At 39.7% G+C, this 16,920-nt stretch overlaps 1 protein-coding gene across 7 annotated transcripts; it reads right to left on the bottom strand.

Moving 5' to 3' along the window:
• Positions 1-4,713: 4,713 nt before the first annotated feature.
• Positions 4,714-14,710, bottom strand: sf3b1 (splicing factor 3b, subunit 1). 7 transcript variants are annotated; one of them, XM_083536922.1, is made up of 27 exons: positions 14,549-14,651; positions 13,395-13,567; positions 13,149-13,250; positions 12,848-12,962; positions 11,769-11,826; positions 11,264-11,318; positions 10,895-10,974; positions 10,566-10,751; positions 10,168-10,417; positions 9,845-10,057; positions 9,640-9,761; positions 9,351-9,548; positions 9,166-9,267; positions 8,884-9,063; positions 8,711-8,797; positions 8,337-8,607; positions 8,070-8,215; positions 7,778-7,924; positions 7,550-7,675; positions 7,219-7,440; positions 6,954-7,136; positions 6,731-6,842; positions 6,508-6,628; positions 5,816-5,947; positions 5,452-5,724; positions 5,151-5,367; positions 4,714-5,056 (listed from the first exon to the last, which is right to left on the bottom strand). In XM_083536922.1, the coding sequence occupies exons 7-27, from the start codon at positions 10,949-10,951 to the stop codon at positions 4,898-4,900; spliced, it is 3,504 nt and encodes a 1,167-aa protein (XP_083393048.1). In that variant the 5' UTR covers positions 10,952-10,974; positions 11,264-11,318; positions 11,769-11,826; positions 12,848-12,962; positions 13,149-13,250; positions 13,395-13,567; positions 14,549-14,651; the 3' UTR covers positions 4,714-4,897. The 7 variants fall into 7 exon arrangements, 4 of the variants coding, with proteins under 4 accessions (XP_083393048.1, XP_083393047.1, XP_083393046.1 ...); XM_083536921.1 differs by lacking the exon at positions 11,769-11,826; XM_083536920.1 differs by lacking the exons at positions 11,264-11,318; positions 11,769-11,826 and having other exon boundaries at positions 14,549-14,710.
• Positions 14,711-16,920: the final 2,210 nt, after the last annotated feature.

Here is a 16,920-nt window from a genome sequence, read left to right as displayed (position 1 = left end):
TCTACACTATGATAGAACAGTTTAAACCCACCTCCAATGTAACTGTCTTACTCCCTTTCCACTTGGTCTCCTGAACACACAACATATCTACCTTTCTCCTCTCACATTAACTCTCCTTTCCCACCATTTAACTTATAAAGATGTTTTGCATTTTTGCTAACCAAAAACAGGAAGTGAAAAGATTAGCTGCTGGGTAATTAACTGCTTTTTAAAGCAGGATCTCCGAGCACATTCATGCATTCTCTTCCTCTTTTACCAGAAACATATTGACAAATGTAAAATCCTGTGATTATACCACTTACAGCATTATAACATTTCATTTCTAAATATTTTGGAATTTAGACCCTTTGAATATTTGCCACCATCTATAGAAGTTAAATTCAATTATTCATGTGCAGTGATCACTTTATCCTGGTTAGGGAGAACATTTGCATCTCCATACAATCTGTACGCTCATCCCAGGATCAAATCAAGGACAGCTACACCTGATTAATAATGTAGGATGCTGTTGAAGTGCTTTCAGGAAACAAAATTGGGTGTTTGTGAGATTAAACAGTATATTTGGGATGCAAATATTTAACCTTGATGCAAACTTAACATGCAAAGATTAAAGCTAAAACAAAGCCTTGAATTCCCCAACTTGAAGAGTCACAGATTGTGTAGCATTGCAACCTGGATGTAAAATGTACTTACATTGATACTGTATGTCATGAACAGCCCATGATATAGGATGTTAGGACTCATTTCACCTCTGTATTGCTATCAAACCCTTACTTTAAACCACTGGCAACTAGTTGCCATTAAAAGAGATAAAAGACATAATTTCTTGAATGGAATTCAGATATGTTAGAGAAGTGAAGAAAATAGTGCAGGCAGGGTGGAGTGGGTGGAGAAGAGTGATAGCAGGAGTGATTTGTGATAGGAGAGTGTCTGCAAGAGTGAAAGAAAACGTTTATAGGACTGTAGTGAGACCTGCAATGTTGTATGGTTTCGAGACAGTGGCATTGAGTAAAAGACAGGAGGTGGAGCTGGAGGTAGCAGAGCTGAAGATGTTGAGGTTTTGGGTTTATGAATGTGGTGAGGAAAGACATGCAGGTAGTTGGGTTGAAAGAGGCAGTTGTAGAGGACAGCGGGGTATGGAGACAGATGATCCGCTGTGGCGACCCCTAATGGGAGAAGCCGAAAGAAGAAGAAGAAGAAAAAGAAGAATTCAGATATCTTAGAGTAGAGTTACAGTATCTCACTATTAATACACTTCTTCGTGGAAAACAGCCAGAGTTTGTTAGAAAACATATCTAACAAAAGAACACCATGAAAACAAAGGTGCTGTCAAAACAAGTCCAGGAAAAGCTATAGAAAATTCTCATTCAGACGAAAATGTCCTATAGAGCACCAGTACATCCATTAATGTAAAAAGGGATGAAGGCACAACTCTGAATAGAGGATGCTATTCACTAAAAAATAAACGACTGTGTATGAAGCCCATTAGTCTGGACAGAAACTATGAGGCCAAGAATTACTCACAAAGTTAGAGATGAACAGTTTAGATGGAAGAAATGGACAATGGTTCTTTTGATGGATAATTAAACATGTTGGTCTTGGCAGAAAGTGTTATGTTTGGCAAACACCCAACAATGCTAAACATCCTGAGGGAACCTTCTTGTACAATGAAACATAGTGGTGGCATCATGCTGATAAAATGTATATGATTTATATATTGGTTTGATCCTGTCATGCAGTAGAGTTCAATTCAGCACCTTTACAGTGCAAACATGTAACCAGTGTATACACTTTAGCAATACATTATAGTAATATAAAAAAAAATTTATTTATTCAACTCAAATTTTTAAACTTGTGTATTAAATAAATGCAGTGCACACAGACTCAAGTAGTTTAAGTCTCGAAAAATGTGAATATTTCATAACACTAATAAAAAAACAATTTAGTTGGCCTTCTGGAAAGTATGTTAATTTACTGTATATGTACTCAGTAATTGGTAGGTGCTCCTTTTGCTTTAATTACTGACTCAATTCGGCGTGGCATTGAGGTGATCAGTCTGTGGCACTGCTCAGGTGGTATGGAAGCCCAGGTTTCTTTGACAGTGGCCCTCAGCTTATCTGCATTTTTTTGATCTCTTGTTTCACATTTTCCTCTTGGCAATACTCCATAGATTCTCTATAAGGTTCAGGTCTGGTGAGTTTGCTGGCCGGTCAGTCAGTGGGCAGGTGCAAAATCCTGCTGCATTTTTTAAAAGCTGGTCAGCAGAAGAAAGCCTGAGGTGCTCTAAAACTTCTCGGTAAATGGGTGCAGTGACTTTGGTTATCAAAAAACATATTAGACCAACACCAGCAGATGACATTGCACCCCAACATTTTTACAGACTGTGGAATCTTAACACTGGACATGTGCTTCTCCAGCCTTCCTCCAGACTCTGGGACCATATTTTCCAAATGAAATACAAAACTTGCTCTCATCACTCTTTAGCCCAGGTAAGACTTAACAAGAGGAATACAACAACTGTAGCCAAAGTCCTTGACACGCTTGTGTGTGGTGGCTCTTGATGCCTTGACCCCAGCCTGTCCTTTCCTTGTGAAGTTCACCCAAATTCTTGAATCGATTTTGTTTGACAAGCCTCTCAAGGCTGCGGTTTGCTCGGTTGGTTGTGAATCTTTTTCTTCCACACCTTTTCTTCCACCCAACTTTCTGTTAGCACACTTGGATACAGCACTCTGTGATCAGCTTCTTTGGCAATGATTGTGGCTTCCCCTCCTTGTGAAGGGTGTCAATGATTGTCTTCTGGACAACTGTCAGATCAGCAGTCTTCCCCATGATTGTCTTGAATTGGTGGGTTTTTGTTAAATGTGAGCCAAAATTATCACAATTAAAAGAACCAAAGACTAAAACTACTTCAGTCTGTGTGCGTTGAATTTATTTAATACACAAGTTTTACAATTTGAGTTTAATTACTGAAATAAATGAACAACTTGACAAATGAAAAACATGACAACTCCTCAAGAAGTTATAAACATTTTAAAAGTATGTATTGTCCATGTTTAAATCACATTGCTGCAGATTTGTCCACTACACATAAGAATGAAAATCTGCTGTTCTACTACATCTCCAAGATATTCTACTGGATGCAGCTTCAGTAAATGTGAAGAGGTCCAGGTACACATGTGCAGCAATACTCAGAGAGGCAGTGGCATTCAAATAAGAATTATTTGATATTAAAGGTATGTGCCAAAAAAAACAAAATGGAGGTTAGCTCCAAGGATTTATGATGTTGCCAAATTCTGGGCATAATATATGCATATCATATAAGAACAGGCAACGTCTTCCATCATCACCTGTTCATTTTGGTGAATCGATGCTGCTTGACAGTACAATGTGTTTGCAGAGATGTATTTCTGTTCACCACAGTTGCAAAGAGTGGAAGTGTGTATGAGTTACCACGGCCCTCTGGATCAGCTTAACCGTAACACTTTGACCACGGACATCATCTCACATCAGTAAGGCATGTCCACCCTCAGAACTGCCATTTACTGGATGATTTACATTCTGGGCAAACTCTAAAGACGATTGCATATACAAACATTAGGAGTTCAGGATAAGAAATGTTTTCACCAGCCCTTTAATCTGCATAAAATTCCACAATTTAATTGACTGTGTAATAAATTACTGATGCGACTAGAACATTGGCATGTTATGTGTAAATACCCATTCTGTTAGGAAACAAGTTTAACTGGGTGGAAAATAACATGGAAATATGACATCATAGCATATTTAAAATGCTTTGGAAAATACCAACTAAATGTGAATGGAAGTGACAGAAGAATAAGGGTATTTATTTCCCGTAACAATAAGTGTAAAAAAAATTAATAAATATATATATATATATATATATTTTTTTTTTTTTAAATGATGAAAGCGGACAGAACAGCATACTTAACCATTAAATATACCATAATACTGACTACAAGTACTAAACTGTGGTTAAGGCATTAGCCCCTGTTTGCAATGCTAATAATTTGATTGTCTACTGCTTTGTGAACACATAACTTGTCTTCCTTGACTGGAACTTGAACCAGTATTGAACTTTCTATACAGCACTGCAGATTTGTTGCAGTTGAAATGTGAGCAGTTTTCCCCCTATTCCCACTTCTGTAAGTCACAGTTGCTGGAGTGACTGGTCCTGGAAACAGTATGCTGTCCAAATAAATCTTTCACAGTGGGATTTTTTATAAATACGAGTCTGACAAACTACTTCTGACCTCAATGCATAAAGTTAATGGCTGAAGAGTGACTTAAAAACCACTTCCACCCACTGTTGATAAAAATGCCTGAACCTGCCACCAAAATAATTCACTGCCAACCATAAAACATTGAAATCTATCAAATGATCTAGCGATGAAAATCTGATTATTTTCATTTATAAGTGTAAACCTAAAATGTAAGCCCTGATTCTAATACAATAATTACACAACTAAGGATGCCTTTTCATACACAAATGTTTATTTAGGCATAACAAGCAATAGAGTAAGAACAGATGATTGCACAGAAATCATTACACATGAGAAGGTTGTTGAGACTTTCCTACTAAGATCTTAATAGCTGCTGGCAAATCTGCCGCTACATTTCACTGCAATTGTTTGTGTCGAGTAAAAAAAAAAAAAAAAAGTCCAAATATTTCCCGAATTTTTTCACATTTTTAAATTTTTATTTTAAATGGTCTATTTTAATTTAAAACTTTTGCTAACCTCAAGCATGTGAGATTAATGACGCTGCAAACCAACAAAAAGTAAACGGACCAAGTACATAAAGCAGTGTATTTTAAAAACGAAAAAAAAAAAAAAAAAGGAAAAAAAAAAAAAAAAAGAGTGCACAAGTTTAAACGTATTCACAGAAAGTACTCGAGCTCATAGCGAACGAATGGGTTCTTCTCATCATTGTAGACAAGTGGATAATGTGCAATGAGAGCATCCTGGGAACCAATGTAAATGGAATTATAAATCTTCCAGTACACATCACGAACTTTCCGTGCAGGGTGAAACAATCCCTGAAAGAAAAACAAAAACACAGAGCTTATTAGATAAAAGGAATCTCGCAAGAGTCAACTTTTATTAAAAAATAAATCAAATTTAAATGCCTACCTGCAGACAATATTGTAACATCCGGCATGGTCCGATCGCCACACGAAGTCCCTCAAGGGCCCCCATTACAGCTTGGATAACATGCGGAGATGTTTCAAAAACATTAGGCCAAACGTAATTGAGCAAGTGGTTGAGAGAGTCTTCACAACCGAACCCATATACACCCAGAGACATGTGTTGTACTACAGCACTGGCAGTCTGTCTATGCACAAGATCTCTGTGAAGGAAAAAAATTTGTAGGTTACATTCATTTCAATAAGCGAATAAAATACACATTAAAAGTAAAAAAATAACTGCTCACCTGTCCATCAGAGCATCCTCTAATAATGGGGTGACAGCATAGATATAGTCCTTGCCCATTTCACCAATATATTCAAATAAAAACGAAAGAGATTTAAGTACACCGTTCTGAACGTTCAGTTCAGGTACACGGTACTCGTTCATCAGTGCTGGGAGTACGGTGAAGGGCGAGCACGTTTCTGCCACGATGGCTATCGCAACTGTTGTACAAACTCTGTTCTGACGCTCCTGCACTTTCAAGTTGTTAAGCAGCGTGGCGAGTACATCGTGAGGCCTAGACGAATAAAGACAAATCAAATTATTTCTTTTTGAACATCACAAGCACTAACATTGAATGACAGCAAAACAAGATTTTTTTTTTTTACCCGATTGCCTTAGCAATATAGCCGAAAGTGTTGACTGTGGCTCGTCTGATTGCCTTCTTGTGAGCTTTCAGTAGTTCCAGCAGTTCAAAACAGATTCGCATCCACTCCCTGGCAGACACATACTCTGCACCCCTAAAATAAAAAAGCAGAAACAGAATATTTTAGGTCTGATGTACAAAAGTATTATAAGGTGCCTACATTGGTTTGCTAAATTAAATACTTCAAATATTATATTATAAAAAGTGGTAATTGAAAGAAACAGCGGTGAACCGGCGACAGGGTCATGGAGACACCGCCAGGGGAGCGAAGACTGGACCCATGTGGTCTGAGCCCACAGATGAGCTCCTGTAGCTCAAATTGCTGAAGAAGTTGATGCTCGATGATGTTTTGGCGGCAAAAGGGGAACCAACGCCATATAAGGCAGGAGGTCATAATGTTATGCCTTGTCTGTGTAGATGTAGGGTTGCAGCATATGCATAAACAATAACCTGACCGTTATTATAATACTTTCCTCTCTCCTGTAAGTTGGTTTTGAAGGCCACACTGCAAACTGAACTGTGATTGCCAAATCTGATCCAAAAGGTAAAACTAGATATAGTGAAGAAAAGTATTTTCTATCAAATGAAAAACGTTTAGGGATAAACAAAAGACACACTGTTTTAGCAGCAGATGAAGCAAGACTCAACACTAACCGGTCAGCAATTCTGCCCACGAGATCAATGCAGTTCTCTTGCACCTTTTCATGCCTGTTTTTCAAAATGGGTGTCAATCGAGGGAGTAAATCCTTAATTGGAGGCGTCATCTTGTGCATACCTGTGGGAAAGGGTCAAATGAATATAATTAGTATGGACTGTTCAGTGATAATTAATGCCTATATTCCAATAGCAACACTTATATACATAATAAAAGACATACCAATGACATTGACAATAGCTTTAAGGGCTCCAAGGATGCTTCCAAGCACTTCAGGGTACTCCTCTCCCAGGTACTCATACAGCACAACACCCAAATGACCCATCAGCTTCTCCTGTTAACAATAAAAGATCATATTTACAGGTTAAATCCAAGAACACAAGTAACAGGAATTTATCATGAATATGTTCAGGTAGCTGTATTTCAGAGTAACAAACTATTTCACCTCTTGACAGGTCTTCATAACCACAGCTGTGCGAGAAATGAGGTCAGCAGCCTGCTGACGGACTTTGGCCGACTTATTGTTTAGACGCCACAAAACAGTACCGCAGATTTGAGGCAGGTAGGGTTTAACTCGCTTGCCCAGAGCATTCACCACTGTGCCAAAACCGTTCAGCATCACAGAGTCCTGTGGAATGAATCAATATTAACAATTAGATTATAACTCACACACACACACAAAAATAAAAAGGCATTTCGCTGTAATTCACCTCAGTGGTCTGTTCTTGGAAAGCATACAAGATGCCGTCAATAAGCTGCTCCTCCAGTTTATGGTCGATGTCTGCTGCACCCAGGTTGCCCATGATCTTCTCTATTGTCTCCATCACCATTTTTCTGTACTGCTCAGCTTCATCCTTCAAGTCGTCCACAATTCTTGAGATGATTTCTGCTGCACCAACCTTGTTGGCCAGCTCTACTGTAGTGTCTACCAACTAGAGGGAAAAAAAACATGGCATATCATGAAACAAATGAAAATCAGAAGCATTGCTGAAAATACTTGTCACGTTTATTAAACACTCGCCAGAAAAGAAACCAACATACCTGTCTGTAATTACGCCTGTCCAAGGCCATACGGTGCTGCCAGAAGTGTTTGAAGAAAGGGGGCAAAATCTCAGTTTTGATATAGTTGGCCTCCACACCATCTGTCCCACAGCACTGCTTTACCACCTAAGAGTGACAAACAACAGTGTTACTTGGTTCTTTAAAATTACAGTGAATACGAACCACTCAAATGAACTTACGGTTTAATAAAGCATAAGTTCCTCTAACCTTTAGGACAATCTTCTTCATTTCCTCATCTGGAGATTGGAACTCTCGAATGAGGATAAGCATCACTTCCCTTGTGTAGTAGTTGGCATACTCGGCATCCATCAGAGGAATCAAGTATCCAATGGCTTTTAAGAAAGCAGCCAGACCCTAAAAAAATGCAAACAAATGGTATTTACTCCTGTTTAATCTATTTTTTATTTTTCCTGTTTAGTCTATTTTTTTTTTTTACCTCGACAACTGCTGAACCAGAGTTTATAATAATCATTGCTCATAAACTTGATTAAATGCTCACCTTGCCTCTGTGCTGTCTGATACCCTTCCAAAGTGGCTTGAGCACCGAGTCGAAAGACTCAATACCATAGGGTGTGGCAGCTTCTGCAAGAGCAGCAATAGCCAAAGCACTGATGGTGCGCACTTTCTGCTGCTCATCCACAAGACCTGCAAGTATAAATACAGAACATTAGAGGGGTGTGAAGCACGACAAACTATACATCAATCCATAAAGGAATTTTATTACATCGAAATCTGATGCTCCAAGAGTCACATTACCGTTACTTACCATGTTCAATAATCTCCACCAAGCTGCGCAGATGAGGCAGGATGGCACAACCCATGAGAATGGCAATCTGCTGCACAATTTTGATACCCGTGTGCCGAGCCTGCCACGACTTCTTGCTCTTACACACGGCTTTGAGAAAAGGCAGAAGGGAGGGAATACCCAAAGCAGAAGCCACGACAGCAAAGGCACGAGCCGTTGTGTTTCTCACATACTCGTCCATGTTGTCAATATCAGGCCTCATTGTGGAGATCATAGTGGCCAGACCAGCAGCCTGTATTAAATAGATAGAGAGATAGATGTCAACAACCAAAATAATTTTTACATTATAATTGTACATTATTACTAGCAAATGCATTTATAGGAATTTTGCCCACCTTTGCCAAATTGGAGATAATCTCTCTGCCCTCTACTCTGGCATAGTAATCTTCATCAATCAACAAGGGCTCAATCACCACAAGGATCTGAAGAAATAAAACAGAGTTGAGACACGGTTCATATATATACACACAAAATATTTTAAATGTAGCATAAAAAACTATAGACTCACCTTGTGGACATAAGGTCGAACCAAGTCGTCCAGTTTGTACAAGATGCGATCGATGACTTTTACCAACAGATGGCGCTCCTGGTCTTCAAGAGTGGGAGACATGAGCAGGGGCAGAATTTGATTGAAGAGCGGTCCAGCACCAAATTCCCGGGCCTTATCTGTGATTTGCCTGAGAGCAGCCTAAAAGTACAGCAGAGATGATTAGACAAGATCATAGTTAGATCAAATAAAAAAAAAAAAAACCTGAATCATGACAGCTCAGCACATGCCAAGTGTACCTACCTTCCTCATGGGAGGGGTTCCGTTTTTTATTTTCAGAAGCAGCTTCATGATCTTGCGCTCCTTCTGCTCCTCCGGACTCAAAGTGGACTCATCCACCTCCACCTGAAAAAGACACAATGTTGCTTTAATCTCCAAAACTGGCAATGTCCGAAAGTAATGAGCATTTATATAATAAAGAATCTCACCAGAAGTTTGTCAAAGTACTGGATGTCATCTGGTTTGAGGAAAGGCAGGTTGCCAGATGGCTGGTCGTTCATCTGTTTAGTTGTTCGGTCTTCAGCCTGCATGTGGAAGCCTGTCATGCCACCGATCGGGGTTGGAGTAGCTGATAACTTGCGGGCAGGGGTGCGGATGGGCACGTAGCCTGCTGGTGGGGGAAGCACCTGAGGGGAAAAATAAAAAATAAAAATGTTAAATGTTTATTATAAACACCACTTAAACACTTATAACAAAGTAAAAAGATCTAGAGCATGCCTTGTAGCCTTCTGGAAACATAGCATCCAGCTCCTCATCAGTCAGTGGACGATTCCGCTCATCAATCTCTCTTTCCCAGCGCCATGCTTGAAGCTGCTCGGGGGTCATACTCATCAAATGACCTAGGAACAAAAACAAAACAATAAATACAACTTGTCTTTGCTTCAAAGGATGCCTAAAAATATACACTTTATTGGAATAGTACCTGGAGTGGGTGTGGCCATATTCATAGCAGGTGTGCCAATGGGGGTCTTTCCAGGGGTGAGGAGAGGAGTGGAGGAGCCCATCTGACTGGCAGGAGTCTCATCCCAGCGGGACTTTCGTTTGCTGGCTCCAGGTGTTGGGGTCTCCTCCACAGACTCATCCCCTCGGTCTGTACGAGGAGTCTCAGCCCAGCCACTGCCATGTCCAGGCGTTTCTAAAAAATAAATACAATTATTTTTAAATTGTTTCAAATGTCTTGAATTGGAGACAGTTATTTTTCAAATAATTACAATTATTAATCATAATTATGCTGTATTCATTTACCTCTTTCGGTCTTTGGCGTCTCGTCCCAGCGGTTCTTGCGCACGCTGGAAGTGGCACCACCGTGGCCGGGTGTTGCGTGTCCAGGGGTGTCCCGGCCAGGCGTCGCAGCACCAGCAGGCGTGTGGCTGGGTGTGGGGTCCCACATGCGTGTACTGGGGGTGGCTCCGGGAGTCTCACTACCCTTGGGACGACCAGGTGTCTCATCCCAGCGACTGTTTGATGGTGTGTGTCCAGGTGTGTGTCCTGGTGTCTAGAGGGAGAGAGAAGGAAGCTTTATTATGCAAAAAATTATGGTATGTTTTAAAACAAAACCAAAAAAAATTGGAAAAAGTGTCAGATGATAACAGATGCTCTAAACTTCCCCACCACCATGCACACAACTTTTAGAGTGGATATACCTCTGCTCCAGTATCTGCCTGATCCCAGCTGGACACTTTTTTTGGTGTAGAGCTTGGGGTCTGGTCAGCAGTCTGGTCCCACCGACGCTTACGTTTGGGAGCAGCAGCTTGAGATGCAGCAGAACCATTAACTGCTTTCAGGTCACCTGATTTTGCCTTTTCTGCCATCTGCAATCTGATTTCTCTCTGTACAACACAAATGTAAAAAGAGCTCAGAAAACACATCAAATAAACTGTTTTACTTTTAGACACACTTTATATATATATATATAAAATAAATAAATAAATAAAAAGGTTTACAGTTAAAAATATTGTAACTTTTTAAATACCTCTTCTTTGGAGAGATGCTGCTCCTTCATCACATCCATGTACGACCTGGCAGGCATCTTGGGATCTGGCGTTTTGCCCCCTGCGCAAAAGAAAGCACCAACAAAATGCAAGACATTTAGCCAGGCTCATGCTACCACCAGCGCCTTCCTCACATTGAAAACAGTCAACTGACCCTCATTCTACTCCACAGAAATCTTTTACTTACTGTCCTCTCAACATAACAGGTTGCATCACAATACAGCCTAACATTAAAACACTCCTAACATTCATAGTTTTAAAAACAGGCAGGTACATAGTGGATTATGTTAAGGAGAGGATATAGCCATCAATGTTGCAGGGTCCTGGGCTGTGCTCTCCAGAATACGTACACTTTCAGTGCCAAGGGTCCATCTGCAGTCAGACTTCAACCGGCAGAAAAGAAGCCTAGAAAATTGCTCTTTACCATTAGTAACACTTTGGAAAAAGGTTTGGAAAACTCACACACAACAGTATAGCACCTGTGATGCCCTGGTCACTCACTGTACTCAAACCTCATACAAGACTACAGCTTTAATCAGATTTACAAAGCAATATTGATGTGCATAGATAGATTTGTACTTTTAGGGGAGGAGAGGAAAAATTGCATTAAAAGCACTTGTGTGCATTCGAAGGAGGAAGATTTGGATATCTAGAGTGTGAATTTGTTGAACACAAAAATAAATAGAATGGGTTGGACAAAAATAAATTAGAAGTGACAAAATGGGAGGGATGAGGTTGATCAGAACTTTGAATACAGAGAGTTGTTGAACCCATGTCCCCCCTCCCCCTCCCCTCCCCCACACAAAATATTCCTAAATCTGATAATCTCTCTTCTCTTTGTTCACCATAACCTACACAGGATGAGGTGCTGCACCCTTAAGAGAGTGCAGACAGGACTGGCATAGCAGTACTGCTGTAGGAGAGAAATTAAGCACAGTTAGTATGGGGCTGTGGAGTGTTTGTACACAGATTCTTCAAGATATATTTCTATTTTAAAGATAAAATAGAAATATATTTACACAACACGCATATAGAGGATGCTCCTGTTTGAAAGTTGCTACATGCAAGGTGATTTACCCAGTGGTATAACTGAAATAAGATGACCGCTTTCCTCGCTACACACTATTTCAAATATTTCTCCGTGTGACTTTATCGAATTGGTGCATACACACTTTCCGCTTGTCGTTTTTATCATTAACAGTTTATTGTATATGCAACTGCAATGCTACACCAATTGCCTTAGAGACATGTGGAGTTAGCAAGTTGCAGCTCTTTCAACAAAAAATGACCCAAAAATGGGGGGCGTAATTTTATATATTAAAGTAAAATGTCACCAGTCTGCCTGTAAAAAAAAAATTACCGTTTCTCTAAAAACAGAGTTTAAATAACTAATCGACAACACTGGCTTCTCGCTGCTTTCACAGATCTCTTCCTTGTAAAAGAATTTTACTTTTGCTTAATAAGATGCTATATATATATTTTATTTATATATATGTTTATTTGTTTGCAATATATTTCTAGAGGGCTTATTTTTGGCTGCCTGCCTAACTCTTTAAAACACTTCAGAATATATAAATCATCCATTAACCCTTCGAAAGGCACACACCTACCTGGAACCTGTCTAGTTGGGCCTACAAACTCTAAAAGCAACACCACCCAACTAGTAGTTCCCACAGACACCCAGCACCTCCAATCCTCTGAAAGGTCCCAGCCAGGGCGATCCAATTTGTTTGTAAATTTGTGACGTGTATTACAGGAAAAAAAGGCTGTGAAATCGTTTAAGTCTGGGAGAGCACAATGTTGGGTAGTGTTCGAAGGGTTAAGCACCAAACCGGCTGATCTGGACCAGCAGTGGTGAACGTGTTGACCAACAGTGCAATGATCAGTATGGACATGGATGGGGCTATGAGGTCAAATGATGGTGTCGTATTTACCGTCTGCAAAAGGGTCGTGACGCTCAGGAGAGATGATCATCTTTTGTCTGCGTCTCTTGTACTCATCTTCACGATCCGAGATCTTCTGTGGCCGGTGCTCGGCAAAAGGGTCATACTGTGGAGGAAGGATAACTGGGTGTTAGCGCAATTCAAACACTATTAGCTACAGTTTGCAAAGTTATGGCAAGCTGCCGGTTCAAGAGGGTAGCGTAGAGGTAAGACGTGTAACCGAGGCATCATAACATGCACTGTTATGACACTACTGTAGACCATTACAGAGAAAAAAAAAGCATATCAGTACCTGTTCATCTGATTGTGGAATGGAATTGAGTATTGCCACTGGAGCATGATACCCCGGTTTCTTCGGACCAAGCAGAGTTGTAGAAGAGTCTTCTTCATCGTCCTAATGAAAAGTGAGAAATTAAAAGACTAGTTCAATCTTGCAGTCCAACGCGACCATAAATAATTTTAAAAAAAGCCGAAGTGTTGAGACAAGTCATCCCCTGGATAAATAAAAACAATGATAAGCCATAACCACAACACTTACATCCTCCTGCTCGTTGGCGGCAATAGACGTGACGTATCCAGCAAAACGACTGTCGCTTCCTCCGTAGATCTCCTGGTCGTAGTATCCGGTCGAATCGAGACCGACTCCTTGATCTCCCTCCTCCAGCAGCGCAGCTTTCATGCCCTGGATCTCCAGGATCTGCGCCTCGATATCTGAACACACACACAGAGCAATCACGATTCAAAAATGAGTTTTCTACAATGATCTACAATGAGAAGAAGCACACAGTACGTTCTTCGGTTTAATACAGGAAAACAGGCAGGTATATAGACACACTGAACAAATCCTGAGCTCAAACTATCGCTTATTCGGGAATCAGACAAACCATAAACAAAAGATGCGCTAGAGACATAAATTCGAGATCTACATGTTCCTACTATAAAAGAAAACAGGACCAATACAATAATACAGTTGAACAAAGCAGAAAGATCACGTGTCCTGTGTACCCACGTCGGCAGAGTATTTACAGACATTACACAGGCACTAAAAGACTGTGATAAAGGAAACATGTTTAATATTTTACTGTTAAGATAAATAAATAAACCGGCACAATACCGAATATAACAGAAGCTGTAAAAGAGGTGAGAGAGTCCATGATGCCGAAGGCGGCATTTCAATAATAATAGGACATGGCGTCCTTGTTGTGTTAGCATGTTAGCTACCTGGGTATGACACGAAAACAAATATAAAATGTTGAATAAAACAGCAAACGCGAAGTTGTGTGTGGATTTGCTTTTTGAACAATCTTTTGGACAAAAGCTGCACATTTATAAAACACTGTTTGCAGGGAGCTGGCGCCATTTTGAGAGACCGTCTCAATCAGAACGATGCATATGTACTCGCAAAACAAAAGCTTTGGTTCTTCCAAGACACGAGTTGTAATGTAAAGGTGGTGGGTGTTATTCTTTATTTTTTTTAATACGAGCGATTGTATTTGAGAAACCTGAAACGGTTTCTGAAATGCGTCATAGACCCGAACTTTACAACAGAGCACAGGCGCCATCTTGTTTTCTTCGCCGCGTTCACGTTGAGCACAACCCGGCGCCATTCACCGCCTTCATCAACAAGATTATACGGTCTAATACGCGCGTTTAGTGTTTACGATTGCAAGAATCATATTAAAATACACTCACCCTCGTGTGTTTTGGCGATTTTCGCCATGATTCTGTGTAAGCGTGTACGCGGATTAGTCCCGGAAGGCCTGCTTCGTCTCCAACGTTATACAATCGCGCATGCGCAGTGAAAGACCTGGGCGGGGACAATGGCTACGTCACACAACGTCGTCTATTAGATTGTGGACGTGCAGTTCACTAGTGATAAGATCGAATCGTTTTAGTGACTCGGTTCTTTGAATCCTTGAGTTATTTAGTTCATATCGTTCCTTTAATCACCTTAATAGCATATAATTTATGAACGATCCATTACTACCGTCCACTATTTCAAGCTGTTACTACATTATCCTCTTTATTGGACTTCTATAATAAATAGACAACCTGTTGTTAGGCTTTTAAATGCAAGCTTGGTAATAATGTATTGGTTATTATAATGAGCTAGTAAATTTAGTAATTCAGCCCTCATTACACGCTCACTGTCCACCTGTAAACCGGCTTATTTATGCAGGTATCTATTCGGTCTGTCATGCTGAATCACCCAAAATGGACAGCCAAAGACAAAGTCAGTTTAGTACCCACAAAATTGTACCCTTGTATGTTTATCCATAACAAGCAAGCCAATGGTGACAGTGTCAAAGAACAACTTTTTGAGATAGTAGAAACCTTGAGAGGAACCAGACTCAAAAGGGAACCCATCCTCATCTGGGTGGCACCAAATGTTTATTTATTCCCATCATTGATGATGTGTACTGTTTAGTGATGGGTGCTAAAATGCAAAACTGTTCATTCAAACTGCAGTCCTAAGCCATTGTAACAGATTGTTTATATAAATTTGAGTCCAAATCCATCATCATAGTTTCTCGAAATGCTCAGTAATCTTTAGGCGCACTTCAAGGCTTCAATGCAGAAGCTGAGATGCATTTCTGCTCACTAACTTTGTGTAAAGTGATTATTTAAGTTACTACATCTTTTCTGGAAGCATAAACCATTTTGGAAATTTGACAAAAAAAAAAAAAAAAAAAGAAAAACTTACTTTTTTTTATCAACAAGACTTTTCCAACCACAGAACATAATTTTTCACACGATTCTCAGCCAATCCTTCTGGAACCAACATCTATGCCATGGTTGAAGTCACTTGGATTATACATTTCCTCCCTATTCTGTTGTTTGAGGCGAACGTTACCTGATGTTCTTAACTTGTATGATTTAATGTATTGTTCTACTGCCATACGATTTGCTTACAGGATAACTACATGTATGAGCAGATGTTGCTTTTAAAGTGGACATTGAGTGTACCCCGAGGGAACACATTTTGTTCTGTATCAACCCTTTACTGACCAACGAAGAGCTTTAAATCTCACCTAATATCTTCTTGTACACATACACACTGAGATCTTGAAAAAGTCACAATTACAATTATGAAACATTTAATATAAAATGTATAATGCGCATAGAGGTGAATTGCTAGTCAACAGATTTGACAAATGTTCCAGAAAGACAAATGTGAACTCTATCAGATGTTTTCATGCAGTAGAGCCACAGATTAGTACATGTGAGTGGATTTGTAGGATGCACAGTTTTTTCAGGTCTGCCTTTAAAGGGAAAACTTCCAAAGGTAGCCAATAACACATTTAGTTTTTTTTCTAATGGTACTTTTTTTTGTTTCTACCCTATTGCATTATCATGTGTTTCTATCATGTATTTTGTGGTACATAGGCAAATCAGTATAGTCAAAGCAAGTTATTATTGTATGCTAGAATCAGCATATTTGAAGCATGAGTGAAATTGTTCCTAATTTTTGAAAGGGTGATAAATGTGCCAGAAAAACAGATGGTCAGAGATTCCATGTTAGAGGGTCACGAACAGGCCGAAAGCCTGGACCATGAACATAGCACATGCTACTTAAAAAAAAAAAAAACAGAGATGGGTAGGTTTCACCACCATTATTTTATTAAATTGGAAAGAACCTAACCTTGTCTAATGATCTGATCTATCTATCTATCTATCTATCTATCTATCTATCTATCTATCTATCTATCTATCTATCTATCTATCTATCTATCTATCTATCTATCTATCTATCTATCTATCTATCTATCTATCTTTCTTTCTTTCTTTCTTTCTTTCTATCTTTCTTTCTTTCTTTCTTTCTTTCTTTCTTTCTTTCTTTCAGGCCATGGTGTATGTCCTGGGACATGAAACTGTCTTCCACAACCTCGTCTTAGTAGCAATGTTTGGCTGATCCTTACCCAGTTTTCAGCCTCCTACACAGCTATTTCTGTTTCAGTTAATGACTGGGTTTCAACATGCATATTGAAGATCATTAGCACCTGCTTGGTGTAACTGATTAATACTCTGATACTGCAAAAGCCCTGACTTTGTGCACCTGTATA

This window comes from Silurus aristotelis (genome assembly GCF_946808225.1).
Source record: "Silurus aristotelis genome assembly, chromosome: 3".
NCBI classification, from domain to species: Eukaryota; Metazoa; Chordata; class Actinopteri; order Siluriformes; family Siluridae; genus Silurus; species Silurus aristotelis.
This window is presented reverse-complemented; position numbering and strand designations above follow the sequence as displayed.